This window comes from Electrona antarctica (genome assembly GCF_951216825.1).
Source record: "Electrona antarctica genome assembly, chromosome: 1".
Taxonomy (NCBI): domain Eukaryota; kingdom Metazoa; phylum Chordata; class Actinopteri; order Myctophiformes; family Myctophidae; genus Electrona; species Electrona antarctica.
The window spans coordinates 44,995,902-45,021,791 of record NC_136806.1 but is presented as its reverse complement, the minus strand read 5'-3'; the positions used below and the strand labels follow the sequence as shown (position 1 = coordinate 45,021,791).

The following is a 25,890-nucleotide window of genomic DNA, read 5'->3' as shown; positions in this document are numbered from 1 at the left end:
TGTATCCGATCAACACTGAATGAACCGATGCACTCACATCGCGCACGTTGACTCATATATTTCCACATGCCTAGTCTCAGAGCTTGTAGATCCGTTGACTATTCATGCCGTTCAGACGATGGGTTTTTGCTTGCTTTCCCATTGGCTTAGAGCAGGGGTTCTCAACCCGTGGGTCGCGAAGTTTTTTTTTTTTTTTTTTTTCAAGATTTTTCAAAAATAGCAGACCTACAAGCTCGTAGCGCGCCACTCGGTGGCGCGCTATGAGCTTGTAGATCTGCTATTTTTCAATAGCTAAATTATAACATAATGCTTAAAACACCAAAAGGGGTTCCCGCCCAAAATGGGTTAAGGTTATTGTAGCAGTCAATTTATATTGGGGGTCGGGAGGGGGCGGGGCGGGGGTCCCGAGACATTGCCAAAGCATTTCCGGGGGTCCCCGGCCAAAAAGGTTGAGAACCCCTGGCTTAGAGGTAGCCTAGAGACGAGGCAGCCAATCAGGACTAGGGATGGAGCTTGTTAATTTTTAATGATAACGAGCACCTTATCAATCAGGCTTATGGAGTCGGGTTCTTATCGAGCCCACTATCAAGCATTTTTAATTATTTTGTGGAAAGACGGGAGACAATACATTCTGAACAGAACCAGTATCTTTTACTAGTACTCCAAAGTACTAGTACAGTACTTTTGACCTTTGGCAATGGACCTTTTTGCCAATAACATGATATTAAAGAAACTGTTAACTGGTTAATATGTGTACCGTCACTTTAAAAGCGGAATTTTGTTTACCCAGACAGCGCTGGTTGGCACTGGCAGGTATCGATGTTTGTGCCAGCATGGATGATTACATTTATTTCTTGATTGCCTCTCTTCTTGATTGTTTAAACATGACGTCATGGGCCGCTATGCTCAATAACAGGCTTGATAAGCCCAACGCTTATTGATAACGGGTACTCAACAAGCTTGTTATCAGATTCTTTCGGGTATCAGTTATCGAGCTCCATCCCTAATCAGGAGTAGGTCGCCACTACGATCCACAGCGATACTATACCAGCATGCTTTACAGCAGCTGGTAAAAACTAAGCGTAGAAATTGGGGTCTGAGTGCTGCACACCTCACCCAAAACTTTGTTTTTGTTTAGTCTGGAGTCTCTGGACAATCCTACTGTATGATCAGCACCAAAAGTGCTCTGTTTGAGTGCACGGCAGAGAGTTTCACACAGCGCACGCACGCACACGCACACGCACACGCGAGAACACACACACACACACACACACACACACACACTGTTTATTTCTAAGTGTAGTTAACATACACAGTGTAGGAGGGAAGGCAGGTGTTTAAAGCTTAGATAAGCAATGCATGTACAATGTTTGAATCCCATCGCTGAAGAACACTGTTTTTTATTTTTTCTTCCCTAGAGGGCTCCACAGAACGGAACCTAAGCACTTGGGGTGGGCAGTGGTGTAGAAAAGCAGTAAAAATGCTGATGGGAGAAATTCTTGTGCAACGCTTTTTGCTGAGGTACAGTGAGGGAATGTGGACAATGAAATGGAGATAGACATTGCTGACTCACAGCATAGTCTTTACCTAAGCTAACCAACTGATACAGAAACTGTTTTTTTAGGTGCATAATATTATTATTATTGAGGGGCACTAACCCCTCCAGGCTCCAACGTCTGGCTTTCGGGCATTACGTCTAATACGTCATATGGCAGTCCAGTCTATGGGCTCCGTTCATGTTTGTTTAGAGTATGATGTTTGTTTAAAGCAGTGAGGCACCCCTCACTTCACACAAGTGTGATTTTTGGAAACCAAGTGGTTCTCAAAGTGGGGTCTGGGGTCCTTGAGGGGCTTCCAGCTACATTTTTGATGTTTGTGAAGCAAATGGACTCTTACAGGTCTGTAACTCTTAAGTGATGGGGTCAATCCCAATCTTCTCAGGCCGTGACCCCCCAAAATAATCATATTTGAACTGGTGACCCTGACAAGCACTTGTAATTGTGCTGTAGGCACATGTATCTGTTCCACAGATACATGAAAATACAACTACAAGCTTCAAAGCTTGCAATGCTTGTAGATTGCGAGTAAGCCAATAGATTAGCTATTTTCACATTTTCTTTACTCTTTCTTACATAATATGTGACAATTTGGCCAATTTGGTATTAAACATTTGTAAAAGTCAGAAATTGTCACTTTCAAAATCTGCATATACCCTGTATACACTTATACTACAGGTATATGTTGGATTGTTTACTGTTGAGTGATACAACTATTGTAGGTTGTAGCACATTAAGCTAATCATTAGATTAAGGGAGTGCTGTCAGCATTGGATCCTTGGACAGCAGGCATGAATTACCATCCTATTCCTGAATAACACCTGTCAATAATTGGAGGAACCAAATTTTGATTTTAGTTTTAGTCACATTTTAGTCACCTGGAATCTTTTAGTGTTAGTCTAGTTTTAGTTGACTAAATATCATGAGATTTTAGTCGACTAAATCTACAGTTCATGCTGTCGTAATACACAAAATAGCCGATCTACAAGGTCACAGCGCGTCACAGCGCAACACGGTGTGAGCTTGTAGATCTGCTATTTTCAAGTGTAAAATGACTTGTACTGGATCTCTTGTCCACTAGTCCCTTCCTAACATGTTAGTGTAGTTTTTATTTGTTGACGAAATTGTCTATATATTTAGTCGACGAAATCAACACTGATTGTGATGTGTTGAGCTGCTTACAGCAAAGAGATGTGTGTAGATTTAAAAAGGGGGAGGAAGTGGGGTCATCTAAACATAGTGTGTATGGTTTAAGGGGTTCATTATGACACAAGAATACAATCGTGTTTGCTTTGCGTCTTTCTATTTCTAAATGAACGTTTTCTTGGAGGTTTGCTTTCTTGTTTGGTCATGGTGGTGTGTGTTAATGGTTATTTGTTGAAAAAAATCTATTCTCTCTCTCTCTCTCTCTCTCTCTCTCTCTCTCTCTCTCTCTCTCTCTCTCTCTCTCTCTCTCTTAATAGTCCACTAAAGACATGAGGAAGTTCTAAATCCCAGCCTCTCTGCACACACACGCACACATACATGTACACGCACGCGCACACGCACACACATACACACATGCACACACAAACACACACATGCACACACAAACACACACATGCACACACAAACACACACGCACAAACACATCGCCTTAAACCTGCAAGCCAGAAACCCAGGATCTCTGGGTAATCAACCCCATACCCTGATCAGTAATGGGGTGTGTGTGTGCGTGTGTTTGCTTGCGTGCGTGCGTGCGTGAGCTTGCCCACATGTGTGCAATACAAGTGCACACACACACACACACACACACACACACACACACACACACACACACACACACACACACACAATCTATAGCAAAAAGGCTGAAAAGCTGGAAGCAATTGACAGTGAAAGGCTGAAGCATGTTCATCATATTTCAGAGAGCTCAGGCCTCACCGTGGCATATCGTGTAATCACATTTGTAAATACTATCGTAAAGTTCTGCTCATAAAAAGTATAAAGTTTGTTGTCTTGGCTGGATCTAAGAGAGAGAGAAAATGTTTGGTGCCAACATAGTCATCAGGGGGGTGTGTGTGTGTGTGTGTGTGGGTGTGTGTGTGTGTGTGTGTGTGTTTGTGTGTGTGTGTGTGCGTGCGTGCCTGTTGGGGGGGCTAATGAGATCAAATGTTCTAGGTACATTTCAGAGGAAAAGATGTTTACCTTATGCAGGCCCTTTCATCTATAAACCAGTCGTGTGCGTGTGTGCATGTGCGTGTGCGCATGCGATTTAATGAACTTGGAAAATGTCAATGCCTCATACGTACGTCATCGGTCAGATCACTGCTAAACACTTTTTGCGCCGACGAAAATGAAAGCCTGGGTATCGAGGCTAGCTAAACACACACACACACACGCACACACGCGCTCACACTCAAAAGACACACATGGACACATACATTCCCATACAGACATACGGTACTTGCAATACACAGACACACACACACAAATACAGTATATGTACATGTATGCTTACACTCTTAGACCGCACAACACACATCCTCATTCACACTGATCGGCCCATTCACATACTCCAACAGTACATTGACACACACACACACACACACACCCGCGCGCACGCACACAGAGTACCTCCATGCACAGACACACTCTGACAGGTAGTTAATCTGTCATGTGAGTCAGTGTTGTAGTTGTGAGGCTGCAGCAGTTAACTGCAGTGTAGTAATGTCTGTTCCACAGCCACAGCCAATAAATCTCTCTGTGCTGCTAGCTCTTTGACTCAACCAATTAACATCTCTCTCTCTCTCTCTCTGTGAGCAGTTCTCTCTCTTTCTCTGAGCATTTCTCTTTGTTAGACTCTGACTCTCTCTCTCTCTCTCTCTCTCTCTCTCTCTCTCTCTCTCTCTCTCTCTCTCTCTCTCTCTCTCTTTCTCTCTCAGCTGTTAATAGAGAAGTGTGTAGCAGCCTAGTTCTAATGATTTCCATAAGGCTACACAGTCTCCCCACAGCCGGGACTGTAAATCACTGTGGCAAGGGCATGTATGTGTGTGTGTGTGTGTCTGTGTGTAGATAGACATGCATGCACGCACGCACGCACATACGGTAGTACACGCACACACACACACACACACGCACGCACGCACGGTAGTACACACACACACACACACACACACACACACACACACACACACACAGAAATAACATTGTTTCTCAGGTTTCCGATCTCTTGTTTCGCGCTTCATGTGAATATGACAACATAAAACGTTTTCCACATAAAGATGGCGATTTTCAGTGTGAGACATAATTCAAATTGACTTTCTCTGTAACCGCTGGCATACAAGATCTGCAAAAGTGAACTTAAACTTTGAAAAAGGATCAAACTGTAGATGCCAACAGGCACCAGCTTAGGCACAGACATACGGCGACATTTCAATCTGACCCAGGATCTGTCAATCACTCTCTTCCCGTCATCTTTCTGTACAAAGAAGCCCAAAGGCCACAACATGGGTTTTGTAGATCCAAGGCCATCCCTACCATCAGGAGGTCTCTGGTGGTTTATGTACAATAACCAGCTCCTAATTACGCATTGTGTAATGTGGCAGGCTGCGGCCAGCAAATCCTTACAAATTCCTAAAATGATTGTGGCTGGAGAGAATTATATTCTTTGTTTGGATCTTGGAGGTCAGAGTGGGGAACAAATCTGGTGTTAGGGGCTTTGTGGTGTGTGTGTGTGTGTGTGTGTGTGTGTGTGTGTGTGTGTGTGTGTGTGTGTGTGTGTGTGTGTGTGTGTGTGTGTGTGTGTGTGTGTGTGTGTGTGTGTGTGTGTGTGTGTGTGTGTGTGTGTGTGTGTGTGTGTGTGTGTGTGTGTGTGTGTGTGTGTGTGTGTGTGTGTGTGTGTGTGTGTGTGTGTGAGAGAGAGAGAGAGAGAGCAAGGATTTAACCATAGTAGCTTATATTAATGGAACCACAGCAACACACGCGCACATCAAGGTCCCTCTCCAGTCTCCGTTCATGCTTACACGCAATATGGTTCTTCTTTTCTATATATCTCTCTGTTAGTCTCTCGCTCTCTCTTGCCCACATACACAAACCATTCTGTGGTATTAGTTCTATATCTCTGGTGTGATATATAGACAGGCAACAATGTGCTTCAGTGCAACTGTGGTTTCCTTGTTTCCACAGTGTCTCCTGCACCACTGACTGATGATGCTATAATGACAGTGTGCGTTGCAGTGGGGGGTCAGTGCTCGACGGCTATGAAACCAGCGTGCTCTTCGCAAAGGCCGGTCACTCACAAGTGATGTTGACAGGACCGCGTGCAAAAATCCACTTTGATAGTGATGTCCACGGTCATTGTCCCAGACAGTGGAGAACCGCTGTTTTAATACAGGGTTTTAATGACGTCAGTCATTCTGTGGGATGTTTTTTTATCTGCCAAAGCAGTGCATTTAAGTCCAATACATGTAATTGATCTTGTTTTTTTTAGTTGTGTAACCTTTTTAAATTTCATTCAGTTGTCTTTTTTTATGTAATTTTGTTCTTTGCTGATGCAATTTTGCTATCCCAAAGTAATCAATCTAATATTATCCTATCTGGAGCTCACCTTGGGGTTAAAAAATACATGCTGACTGCCGCATTTGTTTTAATGTTTTTTTTACGGTCTGCAAGGACTTTAACCGAATCTATGCTAACCATGATATATCTCATGTTTAGCTATTGAACCCTCCTTCAACAAACACGAGATTTGATAAGAGAGTATTAATCCAGAATTAATAATATTTTTACCGTATTTTAGCTTTCGTCACTAGCCACCGCTTGCTTCCTCGGTGTGACATCACCGAAATCCAAAAATTGGCATTAATTATTTTACTTTAAGGTACGAACATGTTCGTACCCCCCCCGTATACTCTATAATGGTTGAGCCCCACGGCAGTTTTTAACATTGATCTGGTTGCTATGGCAACGTCCCGTCACCACCAGCTATGGGACGTAAAATATGACCACCGTTTACCTCGGTTACAAACAGGATTTTCAAACCTCCATAATTCAGAATTTTGGAGAGCTGTCCTTGGTGGATCTTCTGCCATCCAAAGTTTGGATTTCATCTGTGACTTTGTACCGCGTCGCTCCCGACATGTAAACATTTCTGATAGGTAAACAGTGTGTGCTTGCGCTAATGATAGCAGAGTGTGTGTTGAGTGTGTGTGTGTGTGGGGGCGGGCACTCTTAAAGTGGACGTGGATGGTGGCACAGGTTCATTCATGCTAATAGCTAGAAGCACAGAAATAATTAATAGTCTACCGAGGAGAACTGAAAGAAACCATTAATATTGGCTTCTGCTTTCGGTCTGAAAAATGAAGTGAAAACGGGGTGAATTGTCAGGCTAGCGTTGCCTAAAGGCTTAGGCAGGGGACTCAGCGTTCGTCAATGTCAACTGACAATTGATCTAACAGTGGTTCACAGAGTATGATGATGTGTCTGTCTCCCTAGCAACTCCTCACATTCAGTTTCACAACAAAACCTTACACTGATAGTATCAACACTGCTGTACAGTACAGTACAGTACAGTGCTGTGAAGTACTTGCGTAACATGATGTGACATGACATAACATTGCCAGCCACATTGTCTGTCATCATGTCTTTTCTCTGTATCACTGTGCCTCTCTCTTTTTCAACAGACGATCTACAACGAGCTTGTAGATCTGTGAATCAAAAGAGTTTGAGGATTTACACCTATACTGTCATGCCTAACATAGGGAGCTCAGGGAGAAAGTGGTTACACATGTAGAGGTTACATTCATACATGCGTTCACGCAGCAAGTTAAAACAGGAACATTCTGGAGCGTGTGTGCTCAGTGCCTTGCTCAAGGACACCCCAACAGTAGTGCTCGGACATTGGGCTCACTACAACTCTAGATGACATCTCTGTGTGTGTGTGTGTCTCTCTCTCTCTGTGTCTCTCTCTGTGTCTCTCTCTCTCTCTCTCTCTCTCTCTCTCTCTCTCTCTCTCTCTCTCTCTCTCTCTCTCTCTCTCTCTCTCTCTCTCTCTCTCTCTCTCTCTCTCTCTCTCTCTCTTTCTTTCTCTCTCTCTGTATGAATGTGTATGCTTTTCCTTCTGTTTCTGTTGTTCCGTTGCTACCTAAAAGTTTAATCCAAAGTCCTCCGCATTAGAAGCTATTTGAAGAGTCATCTGCCCTCCCATAGCCCCCCCCCCCCCACCCCACATACACACACACACACACACACACACACACACACACACACACACACACACACACACACACACACACACACACACACACACACACACACACACACACAGGTTGTGTCCACATATCCAATGTCTCTATATTAAAACCTGGAAGGACATGACCCTTTAGGAAAACACAGGCCCCAGAACACACACAGTCATAGCTCTTGAGTGCACGATTGACACTTTCTCGCTGCAGAGCTGAAACTAAATACAAAGGATGGTTATACTAATACACACACACACACACACACTTGCGCGAGTGCCAGGCCAGTAAATGTGTGAACTGTATCATGCTGTTATACCACTTCCCTCCTGAAGATGGAGAGAAGGAGAAAGGAACCTGTACTAAGGTCAGAACGTAAAGGAGAGAGAAAGCTAGAGAATTGTCAGAAAGGGACAAAATTAGATAAAATGTTCTAGAATAAGGGTATGTTCACCATCAGCACTGAATTGTAATTCTATGTGATAGCCAAGGGTTTAAACTTGAGACCTTGACAGTGCGTGGCAACAGACACATTTTCCGGAAGTGCATTATTTGTCAATGGGACCCGGCAACTACTGGCGATAGCAGGCAAACAGGCGATGGTCGAAAAGTGGGCAGAGGAACGTCGCCCGAAAAGATGAAAATAATGTATTATTTTGGGCGACATCGTCCGGCGATAGCGGGCGATTAGGCGATAGCCAATGAAATGCATGTGTCGCTCGCCGTTGTTCTTAAGTTAAGTTACTGTGCCTCTTCTAAAGCAGTGATATTCAACCTCTTTTTATGTTAAGGACCCTCAATTTGTATGCATTAGTCCACAGACCCCATTTGATACAATTCTGTATTTATTTAACTACAGACGGAAACAAATGGACCCTTATGGACCTCTTGGGGTCCCCGGACCCCCACATTGACAACCAGTGTTTTAAAGGCACCTCTGGTTAGGGGAAGTTGTTGTGTACCAAACTCTACAGACACAACCTTCTGCATTGAAAAGTGTTCTCACACCGTCCCCTCACGTTGGCACTTGGCACGTGCGCCTGCTTTGTTCCTGCAGTGTGTCCGCATGTGCTGTGTGATACCCATTGCCACCAACACGAACCCACGTACATGCATTGTGCTCGGCCATTGAAAATGACTGAATGATGTAATTATAGGGGAAGGGGTGAGGTGGGTGGGTTTGCCAGTAAACATATTGGCTCGGTGCAGTGCACGAGGGGCTGGGGCTCATGGGGGTGGGGGTAGTTGTGTGGTTGTGAGTGTAGAGTGCTAAACCGTGTTCTGCTTTGGGATCAAAGCCCTGTGCCGCTCCAACTTCAAACACCATGCCCTCTCTCAGAACATACCGCGCATGTGGTAGGAGGTAGGAAAGGAAAGGAGTGAGGGAGGAAGAGAAGGGAAGGGAAGAGGAGAAGTGTGTGGGGTAACCTGAATACCAGTACCTCAAGTTTCCACTTAATCACATAACCCTGGAGTTCACGTATGCGCTCGCGTGCGTGCATGTGCGTGCGTGCGTGATACACTCACGTGCGTGCGATTATGTGCACTTCGACACATCCATGCACGGCCAGACCCCCACCCACACATAGCACACAGATAGCAGCCACCACAAACACAACGCATGCACATATAAACACACACGCACTGGGTTTGCACCAAGCACGCGGCCAATTTGCTATTAATACCAGCCTCCGGGATGCAGTTTATACCTTGCATTTGCATTTCAAATATTTCCTTTATTTCGTGGTCCAAATAGTGATGTTATAAAGGCCCTTGGCTCTGAATTAAAGGCATAGTGCATGCAGGTGGTCCTCTGAAAGCACACAAACAAGCATGCACACACCCACACACACACACACACACACACACACACACACACACACACACACACACACACGCACGCCTAAACACAAGGCTGGCAGGTGGTCTCATGCTGTGTGGTTAACAGGCTTTCTCCTTCTACCCAGCATCAGGTTCTGATTGAGGAACCCGAGTTCAGACCAGATTCTCTCTCACCCCCACCTTTGTCTCTCTTTTTTTTATCTCCCTCTCTCCCTTTCTCCCTCTACCTCGCTGTCTCTCTCTTGTTCATTTCCCCTGTCTTGCATTTTGACCTCATAACGCCTACAGAGACATTGGTTCCACCTTGAGGAGGTTGGTTCCTACTTCCTAGTGTGACGCTCTAGTCATCTGGATGTTAGTGGATGACCATGGTGATCAGCCAGGGTTAGTGGATGCCCATGGTGATCAGCCAGGGTTAGTGTGATGACCATGGTGATCAGCCAGGGTTAGTGTGATGACCATGGTGATCAGCCAGGGTTAGTGTGATGACCATGGTGATCAGCCAGGGTTAGTGTGATGGCCATGTTGATCAGCCAGGGTTAGTGGATGCCCATGGTGATCAGTCAGGGTTAGTGTGATGACCATGATGATCAGTCAGGGTTAGTGGATGACCATGGTGATCAGCCAGGGTTAGTGTGATGACCATGGTGATCAGCCAGGGTTAGTGGATGACCATGGTGATCAGCCAGGGTTAGTGTGATGACCATGGTGATCAGCCAGGGTTAGTGTGATGGCCATGTTGATCAGCCAGGGTTAGTGTGATGACCATGATGATCAGTCAGGGTTAGTGGATGACCATGGTGATCAGCCAGGGTTAGTGTGATGACCATGGTGATCAGCCAGGGTTAGTGTGATGACCATGGTGATCATCCAGGGTTAGTGTGATGGCCATGTTGATCAGCCAGGGTTAGTGGATGACCATGGTGATCAGCCAGGGTTAGGGGATGACCATGGTGATCAGCCAGGGTTAGGGGATGACCATGGTGATCAGCCAGGGTTAGGGGATGACCATGGTGATCAGCCAGGGTTAGGGGATGACCATGGTGATCAGTCTGGGTTAGTGTGATGACCATGGTGATCAGCCTGGGTTAGTGTGATGACCATGGTGATCAGCCAGGGTTAGTGTGATGATCATGGTGATCAGCCAGGGTTAGTGTGATGACCATGGTGATCAGCCAGGGTTAGTGTGATGACCATGGTGATCAGCCAGGGTTAGTGTGATGACCATGGTGATCAGCCAGGGTTAGTGGATGACCATGGTGATCAGCCAGGGTTAGTGTGATGACCATGGTGATCAGCCAGGGTTAGTGTGATGGCCATGGTGATCAGCCAGGGTTAGTGTGATGACCATGGTGATCAGCCAGGGTTAGTGGATGACCATGGTGATCAGCCAGGGTTAGTGTGATGACCATGGTGATCAGCCAGGGTTAGTGTGATGTGCAATAGGTAGAAGAGACTGAGAGCTAGTTGGCGTCGTGCCGAAACCCGTCCACCATTTGTAACCTCTAATTAGCGGGAGCAGCACGTTTTCCGCAAAGAGATGTACTGTAATGGTGATTACCCATTAGCTCTAGATCATCTATTTTCAGATAGTTTAATTATGCTTTTTAACTATAATGATATGGCCAAAATATGGATCGATTACTAATTGTATGTTTTTTATGTTTTTGAAATTATCGAAGAATAATACACTTCACTATCCTAAACACTTCAGATAGTGAGGTGACCACCATGCTTTCCTGTTCTTTATTTGTCTGGTCATTAAAATTAACTAAACACTTCAGATGTGACCAATGACCATGCATGCTTTGCTTTCCTGTTCATTATTTGTCTGGTCATTAAAATCTAAATTAAAATAAGAAACTAAACACTTCAGATGTGACCAATGACCATGCATGCTTTGCTTTCCTGTTCATTCTTTGCTCTGTGCTCCACAGATGACTCCAGTTCAGGGAGAGATGCAGTAGGGCCCAGTGATGGAGGCTCTGAACACACTCCCGAGCTAGCTGGGAAGCTGGGTGAGATTTCTTTCTTTCTACTCATTATTACACACGTTAGATCTAGAGTTGTACAGATACCTTTTTTTTTCCAGACCGAGTACTGGTACTTAATTTTTTGTACTCGCTGATACCGAGTACCAATACGAGTACTTTTTATTTTTGTTGAGTAACCACTTATTTTACCCTCTTCTCAATTTAATTTAATTATCATGCCTACACTACAGTTGTCATTTATGCTTGTAGATCGGCTGTTTTTGGCGATTTGCTGCAGTGTTGGGTCAGACTTGCTCCCGTCGCATTCGTTCAGCCTAGTGTCAATTGGATGTTTTGGTACTCGGGTCCGAGTATCGGGGCCAGTTCCGAGTACCGAATACGAGTACTTGAGGGTGGTATCGGCCCGAGTACCTGATACCAGTATCTGTATCGGAACAACTCTTAATTAGATCACATGGAAATGGAGGGGAGTTGACCCGCTGCTGGCATTTGTAAATAAAATGGTGCAGTTTTGTAAAACAGTAACTGTAAGATAACGTACATCATTCTGTTCAGAAGTATTTTTACACTGTAAATTGTTGGGGTAAAGTGGTCCCACTGAGCCCCTTCACAGCCCCGCCCTCTCTCTCTCCCTCTCCTCCAACACTTTGGTTCACTCTCTTTCTTTTTCTAGTCTCCCTGTGGTCTCCTCTCCACTGCCCCTTGACCTCTCACGCACATGTTTTGATCTTTTACCAGCTATCTCTCTAATCTATGTATGTCTCTGTTTCTATGTATGTTTCTATCTACAGTATATACAGTATATATCTGTCTGTCCATGCGTCTCTGATCATTGGATCCCTCTCTCCCCTCGTCTTTGTTCCATTTTCTTCTCCACCTCCCTGTATCTCTCTCTCTCTCTCCCTCTCCATCTGTCTCTCTGTCACTCTCTCCCCTTTCTTCCTGATCAGCTCTCTCTCACCGCCCCCTCCTCCTCTCTATTAACTGTGTCTGGTCACAGTTCAGCTACAGTGCAGCAGCCTTCTTCTGTTTTTTCTTTCTCAGGAACGAGGCGGCGGCAAGACTTTTAATCCTTTTGGGGTATGTTTGTTTTGTCAGCCGGCCCAGCCATCGGCCCTTGGTTTCGGCCGGGTGGGAGTTATATTCCGCTGAGCAATGCTGCCACATGCGAAATACCTCCGGATCTAAAGTGTGCAACCCTGTCACATTACTCTTCCCCCTGTTTGTTTACCCGGAGCTGGAATAATAGCCCAATCCTAAGACACACTGTATAGTTCCAGCGTGATTTATTGCCCCGGCTGATGGATATCTGCTGCAGCGAGAACATTGGGGATATAAAAACCAAGCACTCCTCCCTGCGGACTGGGCTCCTTTACTCTTTGATCTGTTGTTAGTCTTTTAGTTAGGAGGGATGTGGCTGCATTAATGGATATATACGGTTATGTTAAGCTGTCTGAGTGTCTACTGTGTGTCAGTCAGTACTTCTCAATCCCAATTGTGTGGACTCTGTGGTCTATTCTACAGCAGTGGTTCTCAAAGTGTGTGTGTGTGTGTGTGTGTGTGTGTGTGTGTGTGTGTGTGTGTGTGTGTGTGTGTGTGTGTGTGTGTGTGTGTGTGTGTGTGTGTGTGTGTGTGTGTGTGTGTGTGTGTGTGTGTGTGTGTGTGTGTGTGTGTGTGTGTGTGTGTGTGTGTGTGTGTGAACTCTGAGAGTGTACAAACGGTCCGCATTTGGTTCTGTTTGTACACCCTCAGAGTTATGGGGGTCCGTGGCCCTAATACATCCCAAACTGGGGGTCCTTAAAACATTTTTAAAACTTCTTTAGTCGCCTAAATTTACAGCTACAATGAAACCTATATCAGTAATGGCGTTCCCCAGGGCTGGGAGTTGAGTGGAGGGTTATGTTATTCATTGTGTGATGTTATGTTAAATCATTGCTTGGATTTAATGGACCATAGTGAGGGGAGGGTGAATGAATAGGTTGTAGATTACCATTCTTTCTAGAGATATTCTGATACGTTTTCTGGCTGTGTATCGGATGTGTATGTACAGTATTGTGTACATGGATATACTGGGTTGTAAGCATTAGCAAGCATTAGGTCCGTTCTTCCGCAACAACAGCCAGACAGGCGGAAGAACGGAGCAGATTCACAACAAACTAAAGCAGAGCTAACAGCTGGGCTGATATGGAAACGCCAAGCCGGTAGTTGTTAGTTTTGGCTGATATTACTCAATAGCAACACAATTTACAGTCCGGGAAGACACGCTGGAGGCTTAGACCCACACAGACCTCCTTCCATGTCAGAACCTTTCCAGATATTATGGCTCTGATGGCCCCTACTGTCCAGTAAAGGTGTCAGAATTCTCGTGATGATTCCAGGACGTTTTCAAATCTGTTCTCCTTCTGCTGCACTGGAAGGCGGAACACTGCTTGTAAATATAAAACCTCCCTGTAACTGATTTATTCCTCTTTTTACCTCTCTCTTTCTCTCTCTCTCTCGCTTTCCTTTTTCTCCATCTGCTGTGCGGCCCCGATTTCACCAAACCCCAGCGAAACAATGGTTCTCTCTTTTTCTCCTTGTATGGGAGAGAGAGAGAGAGAGAGAGCGAGTGAATGTTGTGGTAAACTCACTCTGTGGTGAATGTATGTGCCAAGCAGGATGTTTTGTTTTTTCCCCCCATTAAAGTTTTTCACCTCCCTGATCGGCTGTTTTGAAACAACCGATCTACATGCTCATATTGCATCACAGTGAACACACCACCAATAATTGTGTGCTTGTAGATCTGTGAATCACAAGAGTTTGAGCGCGACATGGCCAAAGCACTTCCGGGAGTCCCCAGCCAAAAATGTTGAGAACCCCTGCCCTAGATGACTGCTAATAACTAACCTGCATTATGTCATTTCTTCTCTCTCTATCTTTCTTATCTCTCTTTCTCTCACTCTCTCTCACTCCGGCCTGCAGTGCGTCCGCGGTTCACCCAGCCGGCCAAGATGCGGAAGCGCGTCATTGCGCGCCCCGTCGGGAGCTCTGTGCGGCTGAAGTGCTCAGCGAGCGGAAACCCGCGTCCCGACATTGTCTGGCTGAAGGACAGCCGCCCGCTGGACGGGGAGGAAGGAGGCGCGACCGGAGCAGGAGGAGCCGAAGGAGAAGGGCAGAAGAAGAAGAAATGGACGCTGAGTCTAAAGAACCTGACGCCAGAGCACAGCGGGAAGTACACCTGCCACGTATCCAACAGAGCAGGCGAGATCAACGCCACCTACAAGGTGGAAGTCATACGTGAGTACATCTATAGTACAAAATATCTTGCAATAGCTCACAATGCCAAATGCAAGGCTCTGGCCTAGCAGTCCGGGCACATAGCATAGGGCTCCATTTTCGTCATCGCTAAACCCCTTATCCCTAAACTTCTTTGCCTTTTTTTACTATTTTGAAAAACATTTTTGAATAGTTCAACTAGCCAATCTACATCGACACGTTGTGAGCTTGTAGACTGGCCATTTTAACTATTCAAAAATGTTTTGCAAAATAGTAAAAAAAAGGCAAAGAAGTTTAAGGATAAGGGGTTTAGCGTGACGAAAATTGAGCCCCTAGGCTCTAATGTAGCCCGAGTAGGTTCGAGTCCCGATCCCGACGGCCTTTGCGGCGTGTCACTCCCATCTCTCCCCGTTTCCCTGTCTACCAACTCAATAAAAGGCATAAAAAGCCAAAAAATACATCTTAAAAAAAATAAAATAATAATAAAAGGTTTCAGCCCAACAATATGTTAATCCAAAGGACTGTTTTCTCTTCAGTGATCAATAAACTCTGATCCATAATCCGATTGCGGCATTCCAGTATGTCCTGGATTCTAGCATTATAGTTTTTGTTTGTTTTTCTTTTGTTTTACCTCATCAAAGGTGAGCAATTGTTCCGAATTAGTTTTTATATAATATTGCTTTATTAGCCTATTATTTTGTCCTTTGATATTAAATTATGTCATTTTTCCCCTCTCATTTAAACATGAGAGCAATGTACTTTGTTCACGTGACGTTGGCCTCACGTTGGATATTCCAGTTGCCTTTAATGGTGTTGAATATGGTATGGAACAATGGAAATGGTGTACAACACATGAACGTGCATTTTATTTTTTACAAACAGGCAGAGTTAATCATCTGATACACCCGAGATGCGCACAGATAAAGGCTTTACACAGACTTTCATGAATCAGATGTTGGTCTTTACTGGGTAGCAAACCTATACTAGCCTGGGACTGCTTGCTAGATTAGGCTATTTTCCCCTCACTTCACAGGGCGGGGGGGGGGGGGGGGAGTCCAATGGAAATGCGAGTCAAATAGGACTCTGGCAGACTGAGTAGCGAAGTGAGAAAGAGACGAACGTAGCGAATGAGGCTGGATTCCAGGCTAAACCTAATCCTATACTAAAATCTAGTAGACGTTTAGGATAGAGCTTTGTGAATGAGGCCCATTGAGAAGGAGATGCCTGAGAGAGAAAACTCTGGTGTGCTTTGATCCTCCACCAGCACTGACCACCACACCATGGTACAATATGCATTGATTTATCTTCATAGTGGAATGACAGGCTGGTTTGTATTAGGGGTAGTGTGGCTTTTATAACGAAACTAAGGCTACATACATTTGTTTGTAGTTTGTTTTGTTTTTTGGGGGAGAGGGGCTTTTTCTGACATCAGACCTGTGACCTTTAAAGAGGCAATGCCATGACTGCGTACTACTTCTGTTTTTCATTTGTCTACGGAGTCGACATCACTCCTCTCTAGACCACGAATTTCAGTTACAAAATGGGTAATCATAACAGTAGAGCGTGGAAAGTGGAAGATGTTGAATAACAAAACATCAATTATACATAAGTTGCACACATTTTTTTTTAAATAAAGACGGCAAGGCAAGGAAGAGACATCACATCTGAAATGTGTCAATCAGAAACACGTTATTCTAGCTGCCCAGAAATATGCCTCGGCAGTGTTTTGACATTCATTCAATACATGTCATATTATAGTACTGTATATCACATACTCGTATAACTATATGGTGATATTTATTCATGCCCATACACAGTATGTACATTTAGCATCCGATCATAATGTGCAGCCAGGCAGCAGCACATGGCTTGCAGACACACATGAGACTCATTCTTTCACTCCAGTGGCATTTATTGATCACCACTGGTCAATAAATGTCACTGATGTGAGAGAAGGAATGTGCAGGTGGCTGCGTTTGGAAAGCGCCCTGGAAAAAAAGAACACGTTATTGTACGCCACTATTCATTGCCAGTGAGTTTTAGTGAATTTAGGTCAAATTAACAACTTTCAACCTGGCGTCCCATTAAAACCGGTAAAGCAGCTGTGTAATTTTAGCAGATATACAAGCAGATATTTTAGTAGATTTACTACAAGCTCACAGCCTCACTGCCTGCAAGCTTGTAGATCTGCTGTTTTTGAACAGTTTTGAAAACTCTTCAAGCTTGTACATTTTCTATTTTTGCTTTTGTTTTTTTTTGTCAAAAACCAGCAAGAATTGTTCAGCAGTAGGATCATTGATGTGTGCGTGTGCGTGTGTGCGCGCACGCATGTATGTATGTAAGTGCATGTGTGCAATGCATGCATGTGTGTTGAGCTATGCAGTGCTGAGTGTGACTGTTGTGTGTTGAGAGCTCTAGTCTAGCGTCTCTCTCTACCCGGCACATCTGTTCCAGATTAAACCACAGCTGTAGCCTTTCCTCAAAGACACATGTTTACACACACACACACACACACACACACACACACACACACACACACACACACACACACACACACACACACACACACACACACACACACAGGCATGCACACACAAGCACGTAGAAGGGAAGTAAATCAATACGCTGTTCACTCGTGTCAAATGTGACATTTTATCCATCAGCAAAGATTCACTCAGCTGCCACTCATTTCCAGTTGTTGGGCTATAGAGTGGAGGAACAGAGGAATGCAGAATGAGAAACAGAAGCAGTTAGTTCTACAGCTCTGGGTAGCGGAGCTGAATGACTCCTAAGGGTAGCGGAGCTGAAGGACTCCTCTGGGTAGCGGAGCTGAAGGACTCCTCTGGGTAGCGGAGCTGAAGGACTCCTATGGGTAGTGGAGCTGAAGGACTCCTATGGGTAGCGGAGCTGAAGGACTCCTCTGGGTAGCGGAGCTGAAGGACTCCTCTGGGTAGCGGAGCTGAAGGACTCCTCTGGGTAGCGGAGCTGAAGGACTCCTATGGGTAGCGGAGCTGAAGGACTCCTATGGGTAGCGGAGCTGAAGGACTCCTATGGGTAGCGGAGCTGAAGGACTCCTCTGGGTAGCGGAGCTGAAGGACTCCTCTGGGTAGCGGAGCTGAAGGACTCCTCTGGGTAGCGGAGCTGAAGGACTCCTCTGGGTAGCGGAGCTGAAGGACTCCTCTGGGTAGCGGAGCTGAAGGACTCCTCTGGGTAGCGGAGCTGAAGGACTCCTCTGGGTAGCGGAGCTGAAGGACTCCTCTAGGTAGCTGAGCTGAAGGACTCCTCTCCTCTGGGTAGCGGAGCTGAAGGACTCCTCTGGGTAGCGGAGCTGAAGGACTCCTCTGGGTAGCGGAGCTGAAGGACTCCTCTGGGTAGCGGAGCTGAAGGACTCCTCTGGGTAGCGGAGCTGAAGGACTCCTCTGGGTAGCGGAGCTGAAGGACTCCTCTAGGTAGCGGAGCTGAAGGACTCCTAAGGGTAGCTGAGCTGAAGGACTCCTCTCCTCTAGGTAGCGGAGCTGAAGGACTCCTCTGGGTAGCGGAGCTGAAGGACTCCTCTGGGTAGCGGAGCTGAAGGACTCCTCTGGGTAGCGGAGCTGAAGGACTCCTGGGTAGCGGAGCTGAAGGACTCCTCTGGGTAGCGGAGCTGAAGGACTCCTCTGGGTAGCGGAGCTGAAGGACTCCTGGGTAGCGGAGCTGAAGGACTCCTCTGGGTAGCGGAGCTGAAGGACTCCTATGGGTAGTGGAGCTGAAGGACTCCTCTGGGTAGCGGAACTGAAGGACTCCTCTGGGTAGCGGAGCTGAAGGACTCCTCTGGGTAGCGGAGCTGAAGGACTCCTATGGGTAGTGGAGCTGAAGGACTCCTCTGGGTAGCGGAACTGAAGGACTCCTCTGGGTAGCGGAGCTGAAGGACTCCTCTGGGTAGCGGAGCTGAAGGACTCGACTCCTGTGGTGGAAGAAAGCATTCATACAGTACATCATGTTTAACTCGCACCTCTCTACTAGGGCCGGGCGACACCACCTCCCAATCACTATTACCATTGTTTCATTGCCTCAAATTAATTTACGATTAATGAACGATTATCTTTGTTAAATAGTGAAAATAGCAGCTCTACAAGCTCTCAAGAACAACAAAAACTGCTTGTTGATCATCACAAAATGTTCTAAATGTCAGTTATGATATATTTTTCCGTTCCCAGCCGTACACCTCATGTACATTCAAGGAGAAAGACAATGCTATTACTCCATCTCTATACCTAATTGGTTGTACGTAACCCCTAACTGCTTGGTGAATGGGTGAATGTAATGCACATTGTGAAGCGCTTCAATGAATACACCGTTTAGTACCTAATAAAGTACTATTGTATGCTTCCAATACATTTTCCATAGGTTCATAGTACACAAGTTGATTCTTTTATTAGGTGATTGTGAATTGTGATTTCTCCATTTCGGTGCAGTAAAATGTTACCATATGTTTACCAGTGAATATGACCTTCTCACATGGTTCAAAAAGAAAGAAAGTGAACTGACCTTTGTTTGGTGAAGTCCAAGTTCAGAGAAATATCCTTGTGTAGATACCTAATGTTAGTAATGTACAATTATGACACCAGTACCACCATTACACTATTAATGTCAAGCACCCTCTAGAGGCAGCTTTTGCACCCCAGGGGGTGCACACACCACAGTTTGGGAATCCCTGTAAAAATAAGTAAAAACAAAAGTGTGCTCTTACAGAGTATTAACCAACCACTACTGCAAAAAAGAAGAAAAGAAAGAAAAGAAAATATTTCTGCCAAATGCACACATGGCATTCCCAGCTTCTTATTATTTGGGGGCCACATATAGGTGATTTGGTAAGGCTAGGATTGTTTCCATTTAGTAGAGCCAAGTATGTCACCTTGTCTGTTCCAGCCTCAGTATGAATGAGATGTAGAACATTATAAATACCCAGTGGAAGCTTGCTTCCTTCTCAAGGTGCAATGTATATTTGGATACACAAGGATATTTATTAGCTCTTGTGTGTGGCCATTGTGGCGTTAACCCTAGCGTATCCAGTCCCACTACTGGATTTTTACCCATTACAACTGGGGAAGCACCTGTATCATTTGAAAGTTTAGCCACTTTAACTATTATTTTATACTTTTATATCTGCTATTATTATTATTATTATTATTATTATTAAGCGAACATTTTTAACTAAAATTTTGTTTCTGGGGGTCCTTGCCTTGGAACATAATATTTCCAGATGAGCGTCCACGGGCAAATGCAAATTTGGGGGCCCATTGACATGGAACGTTTTTTTTTTTGACAAGCTGTCAGGCTGGATGACCAGCCTTGGTGCCTGGACTATTAGGCCAGCCCAGGCCGACATGGAAAGGTTTGAGCACCACCGATATAGCAAAATCTGTTTTAGATTGTGAAGGCATTTGCAGGCCACAGGTCTAAATTGCGTTAAATTAAATTGTTACATATTGCGATATTATCAAACATTAATATCAGACAGTTTGCATTTCCCAAAAATATATAATAGTCATACAATTTAATTCAGTCTGACCAGAAGCCACACAGTGATCCAAATGAATGACCAGAAACAGGGATATCAAAAGCAGAGGCATACACTCACCCTATCCCCACCAACATATCCAAACCTGGGTGTATCATGGGTAAAATAGTGTAATGTATTGGGAACAAGGTGCAGGTGAATGTACAGACTGTCAAAATGGTAAAAAATTGATTCACATTTTTTCGTTGTAAGTCACACTTAGGTGCGATTATAATAATGTACTGTAAAAGCACTGCTGAATATCCAAGGCAGGTGTGTTTATTCTCTCCCATAGACTGAAGAAAAAGAAAAAGGCTGACTTTACAATATGAGGTCTTTGTTTCAGGTATGGACTGTATGTATTCAAGACCAGGCTCCCTGAATACAGCCGATACTCTGAGAATAATGGCTCGGGACAAATTGTACTTTCTCTGACTCTGCTTCCTCGTTCTGCTTCCATTAGAGGGTTCTCTGTGGTGAATACAATGACAATAATAATGGCCTCCAGACCACACCATGTGCTGTGTGTGCTTCATGAACTTGTCTGTCATCACCACCGCTAACCATCCCGTTACAAAATATTGTTTTAATATGAAAAGTTATAATGTGATATGGGTCGGAAACCAGTTTGAATAAATATGTTCTCGCTCTTTCTCTCCCTCCACTCTCTTTCTCTCCATTTCACCCTCTCGCATGGCGCCCTCCCCTGCAGAGCGTACCAACTCTAAGCCCATCCTGACTGGCACCCACCCGGTCAATACCACTGTGGACTACGGGGGAACCACATCCTTCCAGTGTAAGGTCCGCAGTGACGTCAAGCCAGTCATCCAGTGGCTGAAGAGAGTAGAGGCGGGTGACGAGAACAAATACAACTCTACCATTGAGGTATGTACAGTACAGAACAGTACAGTACAGTACAGTACAGTACAGCGCACATGCAGTACTGCACAGGCCCGCTACTCATATATAGATCGGTGGTTCCCAAACGTTTCACAGTCTGCAGCTGAAGCCTGATTTATACATGCTGTGTGCCAGTGTGGCGCACAACTACAAGCTCACAACATTTTCTGCCATTAACTGTTGCACCCCTATTCCTTGGTTTGATTCCATAGGTGGGGGACCACCGCTTTGTGGTGCTGCCTACGGGGGAAGTGTGGTCTCGCCCTGATGGCTCGTACCTCAACAAGCTGCTGATAACCAGGGCCAAGGAGGAGGATGCTGGCATGTACATCTGTCTGGGAGCCAACACCATGGGCTATAGCTTCAGGAGCGCCTATCTCACTGTACTACCAGGTGGGGCAATACATTTCATTACAGTGCTGTGCACTGTAATATGTAGGTAGATTTGTGTTTGTTTTTAACACATTCTGTACATAGGACGTCTGGAAACGTCTTAGGGACTCGAACCGAGGGGTGCATCCGACGTCCTCACACGTCCTAGCGCATCCTCAATGATACGGGGCGAGATAAGAATATTCTAAATATTTTCCTTTTTTTAATTTGTCCGTTCGCCTTTCGCCTACCGTATGCTACACTCTAGGCAATTGTTAGCTTACCATTGATTTAGCTGTTAGCGCTGTGGAAAGAATGACTCGTCTCTCCTAATCCAGGGCGCTCTCCGTGGTGTTGAACGGATCGATATACTGGCGCTTCATTTCTGCTCCTCATCCGTCTCTCCCGCAAAATATGAACGCTTTTTGGATCATATATCGTATAAATTAAAACGATCGCAATGTAAGCTAGCAATGTAATGTGAAAATGTTTTAGTGGATTGTTTCCGGGTCGTGGGTTTCCGAGTAAAAGCGGCCATGTCTTTCCGGCACCCCAGAGCTCCTATTTTGAAGAAATCCCGGCAACGGTTGTGTTAATAGGCGAAGCATCTTATTCTGAAAGCCGTTTCATTCGGAAACCTCATCTCTCTCTCCCAGACCTGAAGCCCTACGTGCCGCCTGTTCCCACGGCGACGGGCCCCAGCCTCCCGTGGCCAGTCATCATCGGGATTCCGGCGGGCTTGGCCTTCATCTTAGGCACCGCCCTCCTGTGGTTCTGCCAATCAAAACGCACCTGCTCCACCTCCTCTTCCTCCTCCTCCTCATCTTCCTCCTCCTCGGCTCTGTCCGGCTCCCAGCGTCCCCCGGCGGCCAGCCGTGGCGACCGGACCTGCTCCGCCCTCCCCCAGCAACCGGCCAGTGGGGATAAAGATTGTCTTTCTTACGAGGACTACGTCGCCCACCAGCAGCAGCTCTTATTGGCCACCACCCAGGGGGGAGGCGTGGGATTGGCCAATCCCAAGGTCTACCCAAAAGTCTACACGGACATACACACGCACACACACTCGCACGTGGACGGGAAAGTGCATCAGCACCAGCACATCCACTACCAGTGTTAGCGTTGGTGCTAGCGCTTATCAGTGTCTGTCAAGTGGCAACTACCTGCCTGTGTCTACAGCCACAACACATAATCCTGTTACTGTTCTCATCAAGACCCATGGTGGAAGAAGTACTCCCATAGTTTACTTAAGTAAAAAGTAGCAATACCGCAATGTAGTAATACTCGTTACAAGTGAAAGGCCAGAATGAGAAAATGTACTTGAGTAAAAGTGCAAAGTATTGGCATCAGAATACTTACGGTATTCTTCATGAATAGCACATCTGCTATTTTTGACAAAATAGACAAGACAAAAAGTAAAAGAAAGTATAAATTATGGCTTAATTTGGTTAATGTGTGTTTTGTAATTTGATATTTTAATACATAATAAGTAAAAAGGAGTAAAGTACAATATTTTTCTCTGATGATGGAGTGGAGTAGAAGTATAAAGTATGGACATAAAAGTACCAAATTGTACGGTGCTTGAGTAAATGTACTAAGTTACTGTCCACCACTGAGAGCTTGAAGCACGGAAAGCCACACATGCAGTAAGAATCCACATGGACTCGGAAGACAAATATACAATTTGCCGTCGTGCTCTGTTTGCCTCCACTGCCAACACACATTTACTCAAGTAGGTAAAGGAGGAGAACATACGGTATATACAATGATTCTTTACCTCTTGAATGTTCTCTCTCCAGGGAAGCCAATCAGTCGCCAGTAGGTGGGATAGTTTCAGAGTAAATGAATGCCTTTGGGTGCCTGAATAGCTCCTCATCGTTTCCCATGGTGTGCTGCTGTGTCTTTGTTCTTTGTCACAGCTACAGCATAATCAGTAAATAATGGCATATACCCTGAAATATACAAGAATGACTATGAAATCAATGGCATGGCATTTAAAAGACTACTTCTTCCAAAGAGCAATAATGCATATACAGGTACTGTATGGACTGTATGAGATTACCATAAGCTTGTATCTCAGGCCTGGATTGTAAAGAATCAAACCCTTGTCACACTTTCTAGTGACGCCACTAAACCACCCGCCCATCTGAGCCTTACGAAACCTTCTGAACCATGGATCAATTCAAACCCCGCTGTGAACTGTCACGCTGCTAGCTGGCTACTTGTAGCAAAAAAAAAGACTTTGCATTGCTATTGAACTTTTCATTGTAGCCACCATCGTTAATTTTTGTGTATCTCGTCAATTATCATTTACAAATGGCTACACATTGACTGAGAAAAAAAACAGATTTTACAAGCAGCAGAGCTTAGTCAGAAGAGCCTCTATATTCCCTTCATTTCAGAGAACCGAAATGCTGCAGTACCTAACTCTTTTTGGACCGTATGATGAGTGAATGTACAGCACAGATCTGCGTCGCAGGAGGAAAACGCTTGGCATTTCCTTCAGTGTCATTTGGTGTTCACTCACTCGGGAACAGAAGCAGCGAGAAAGATCAAGGATATTGTCTCCTGTCAGAATGTCAGCCTCTTAGGCCAAGAGCACAAAGGGATTTTGAACAGTGCCCGTCGTGAAATGGTGCCTTGTAAAAAAATGTTTCCACATTTCAGAGATTTGCTTTTTGCATTGTTGGGCATGTGACGAATACCCCTACCTTGTTATGAGATGTGGATGGTGCTGGACGTGTGTCAAACCTGGATACATCAAACTGAAAGACTTGGACCCAACGCTGTTCACAAAGTGTTTGTTGTAATAGTTGGCGAGCAAAGCATAACAGTCGAACCCGACAAAGCTCTGGTCAGTTTGTCTGACAGAAGCAGAGGTAAACAGAGGGTGCATGTGCTCTGTTTCTCTCTACAGACATTTCATTACAAAAAAGACCTCTAGAGACATTCGGTGCCTTGTAAGTCTGGACCCAGGCACAGTCTTCTCAGCTATAGGATCTGTGCAGCCTGAGAAATGGAAAGAAAGTGCTGGGGTTGTAGCTCAGTTAATTGAATATCAGTATTTTACCATTACTATCACACTTTAGAGCCATATAAAGGAAACAAAAGTCATTTAGGGGGGATGAGTAATATGCATGGCAATATCCACTGAGTAGCTATGACCATAGCCAAAAAGAAAATGCTTTGAGAGATGAACAAATTGCACACTGGCAGTCATTCATTACTTGGGACACTAAAGAGATGCTTCGTTTGAGAAATCCTCTAATCTGTATTTTAAAGTTCAGCTCATTTTGCAGCGTTGGTTGGAGCGGCTTGTTGTGGGGCCAGTACTATTCCTCACCTGCAGCAAAGAAAGAATTGGAGAGGCCCTGTTTCAACTACAGCTGTCACTGACTAACACCATATATATATATATATATATATATATATATATATATATATATATATATATTAAAAGATTACATGTAGGCTATTGTCCGCGAACCTCCTTTTGTGACAGAGACCCATATACAAGATTTTTACAATGTTTTAAAAAAGATTCTCAAGATTTGTTTTGAAAATAGCAGATCTACAAGCTCTCAAAGCGTCACATCACAATGGGTTGTGAACTAGATCGGCTATTTTCAATTTCAAATATCCGATGCATGTTTAGGTTTAAAGTGCTTTAAAGTCGCTTCTTTTGGGCTTGTTTTCCTAGACCTGGTTGCTTATTTCTCTCTCAAAATGTGGCAACACTGCCTTGGTTATGCTTGGTTGTGTGTCTGTGTGCCGCACGTCGAAAATAGCCGATCTGCTATTTCCGTCACCGACATGCAGCTAAGTATACTTCTGTTATGGAATGCCAAATGCGACATGCAGTACGTTCTCTTGTTGTTGTTGTTTTTCTCTTAAATTCTCAGGTGGCCATCTTGTTATTCCTGTTTGTGTTTTTTGAATCTGACCACTATCTGAAAACTGTTTCAAGTTTTATAGTATTATTATATGCCTTCGACTGCTTCAAATCTCAGCACCCTTTGAAAGGTATACTCTGTGATGTAAACATGGCAGAACTGGGGCGAGGGTTATTTTAAAATATAAAGAAGAAAACAAGAAAGTAAAGAAGCAGACTGACAGAAACTGTCTGAAAGTAAAATATAAAAATAAAATAATAGTTATGGACATCAACATCCAATCAGAACTTCAGCTTATGACACATAATGTGTAGCCTTTGG

General features: G+C 44.7%; 1 protein-coding gene across 1 annotated transcript in view; it reads left to right on the top strand.

The window, feature by feature from the left end:
• The window catches only part of fgfrl1a (fibroblast growth factor receptor like 1a), a 209,562-nt gene extending 184,405 nt beyond the window's left edge, over positions 1 to 25,157 (top strand). Inside the window, exons 7-11 of the mRNA XM_079499303.1 lie at positions 11,557 to 11,637; positions 14,575 to 14,889; positions 21,120 to 21,292; positions 21,520 to 21,700; positions 22,336 to 25,157. Coding sequence (XP_079355429.1) covers positions 11,557 to 11,637; positions 14,575 to 14,889; positions 21,120 to 21,292; positions 21,520 to 21,700; positions 22,336 to 22,796 — 1,211 coding nt within the window. The 3' untranslated portion in view covers positions 22,797 to 25,157. The remainder of the gene's footprint in view (positions 1 to 11,556; positions 11,638 to 14,574; positions 14,890 to 21,119; positions 21,293 to 21,519; positions 21,701 to 22,335) is intronic.
• Positions 25,158 to 25,890: the final 733 nt, after the last annotated feature.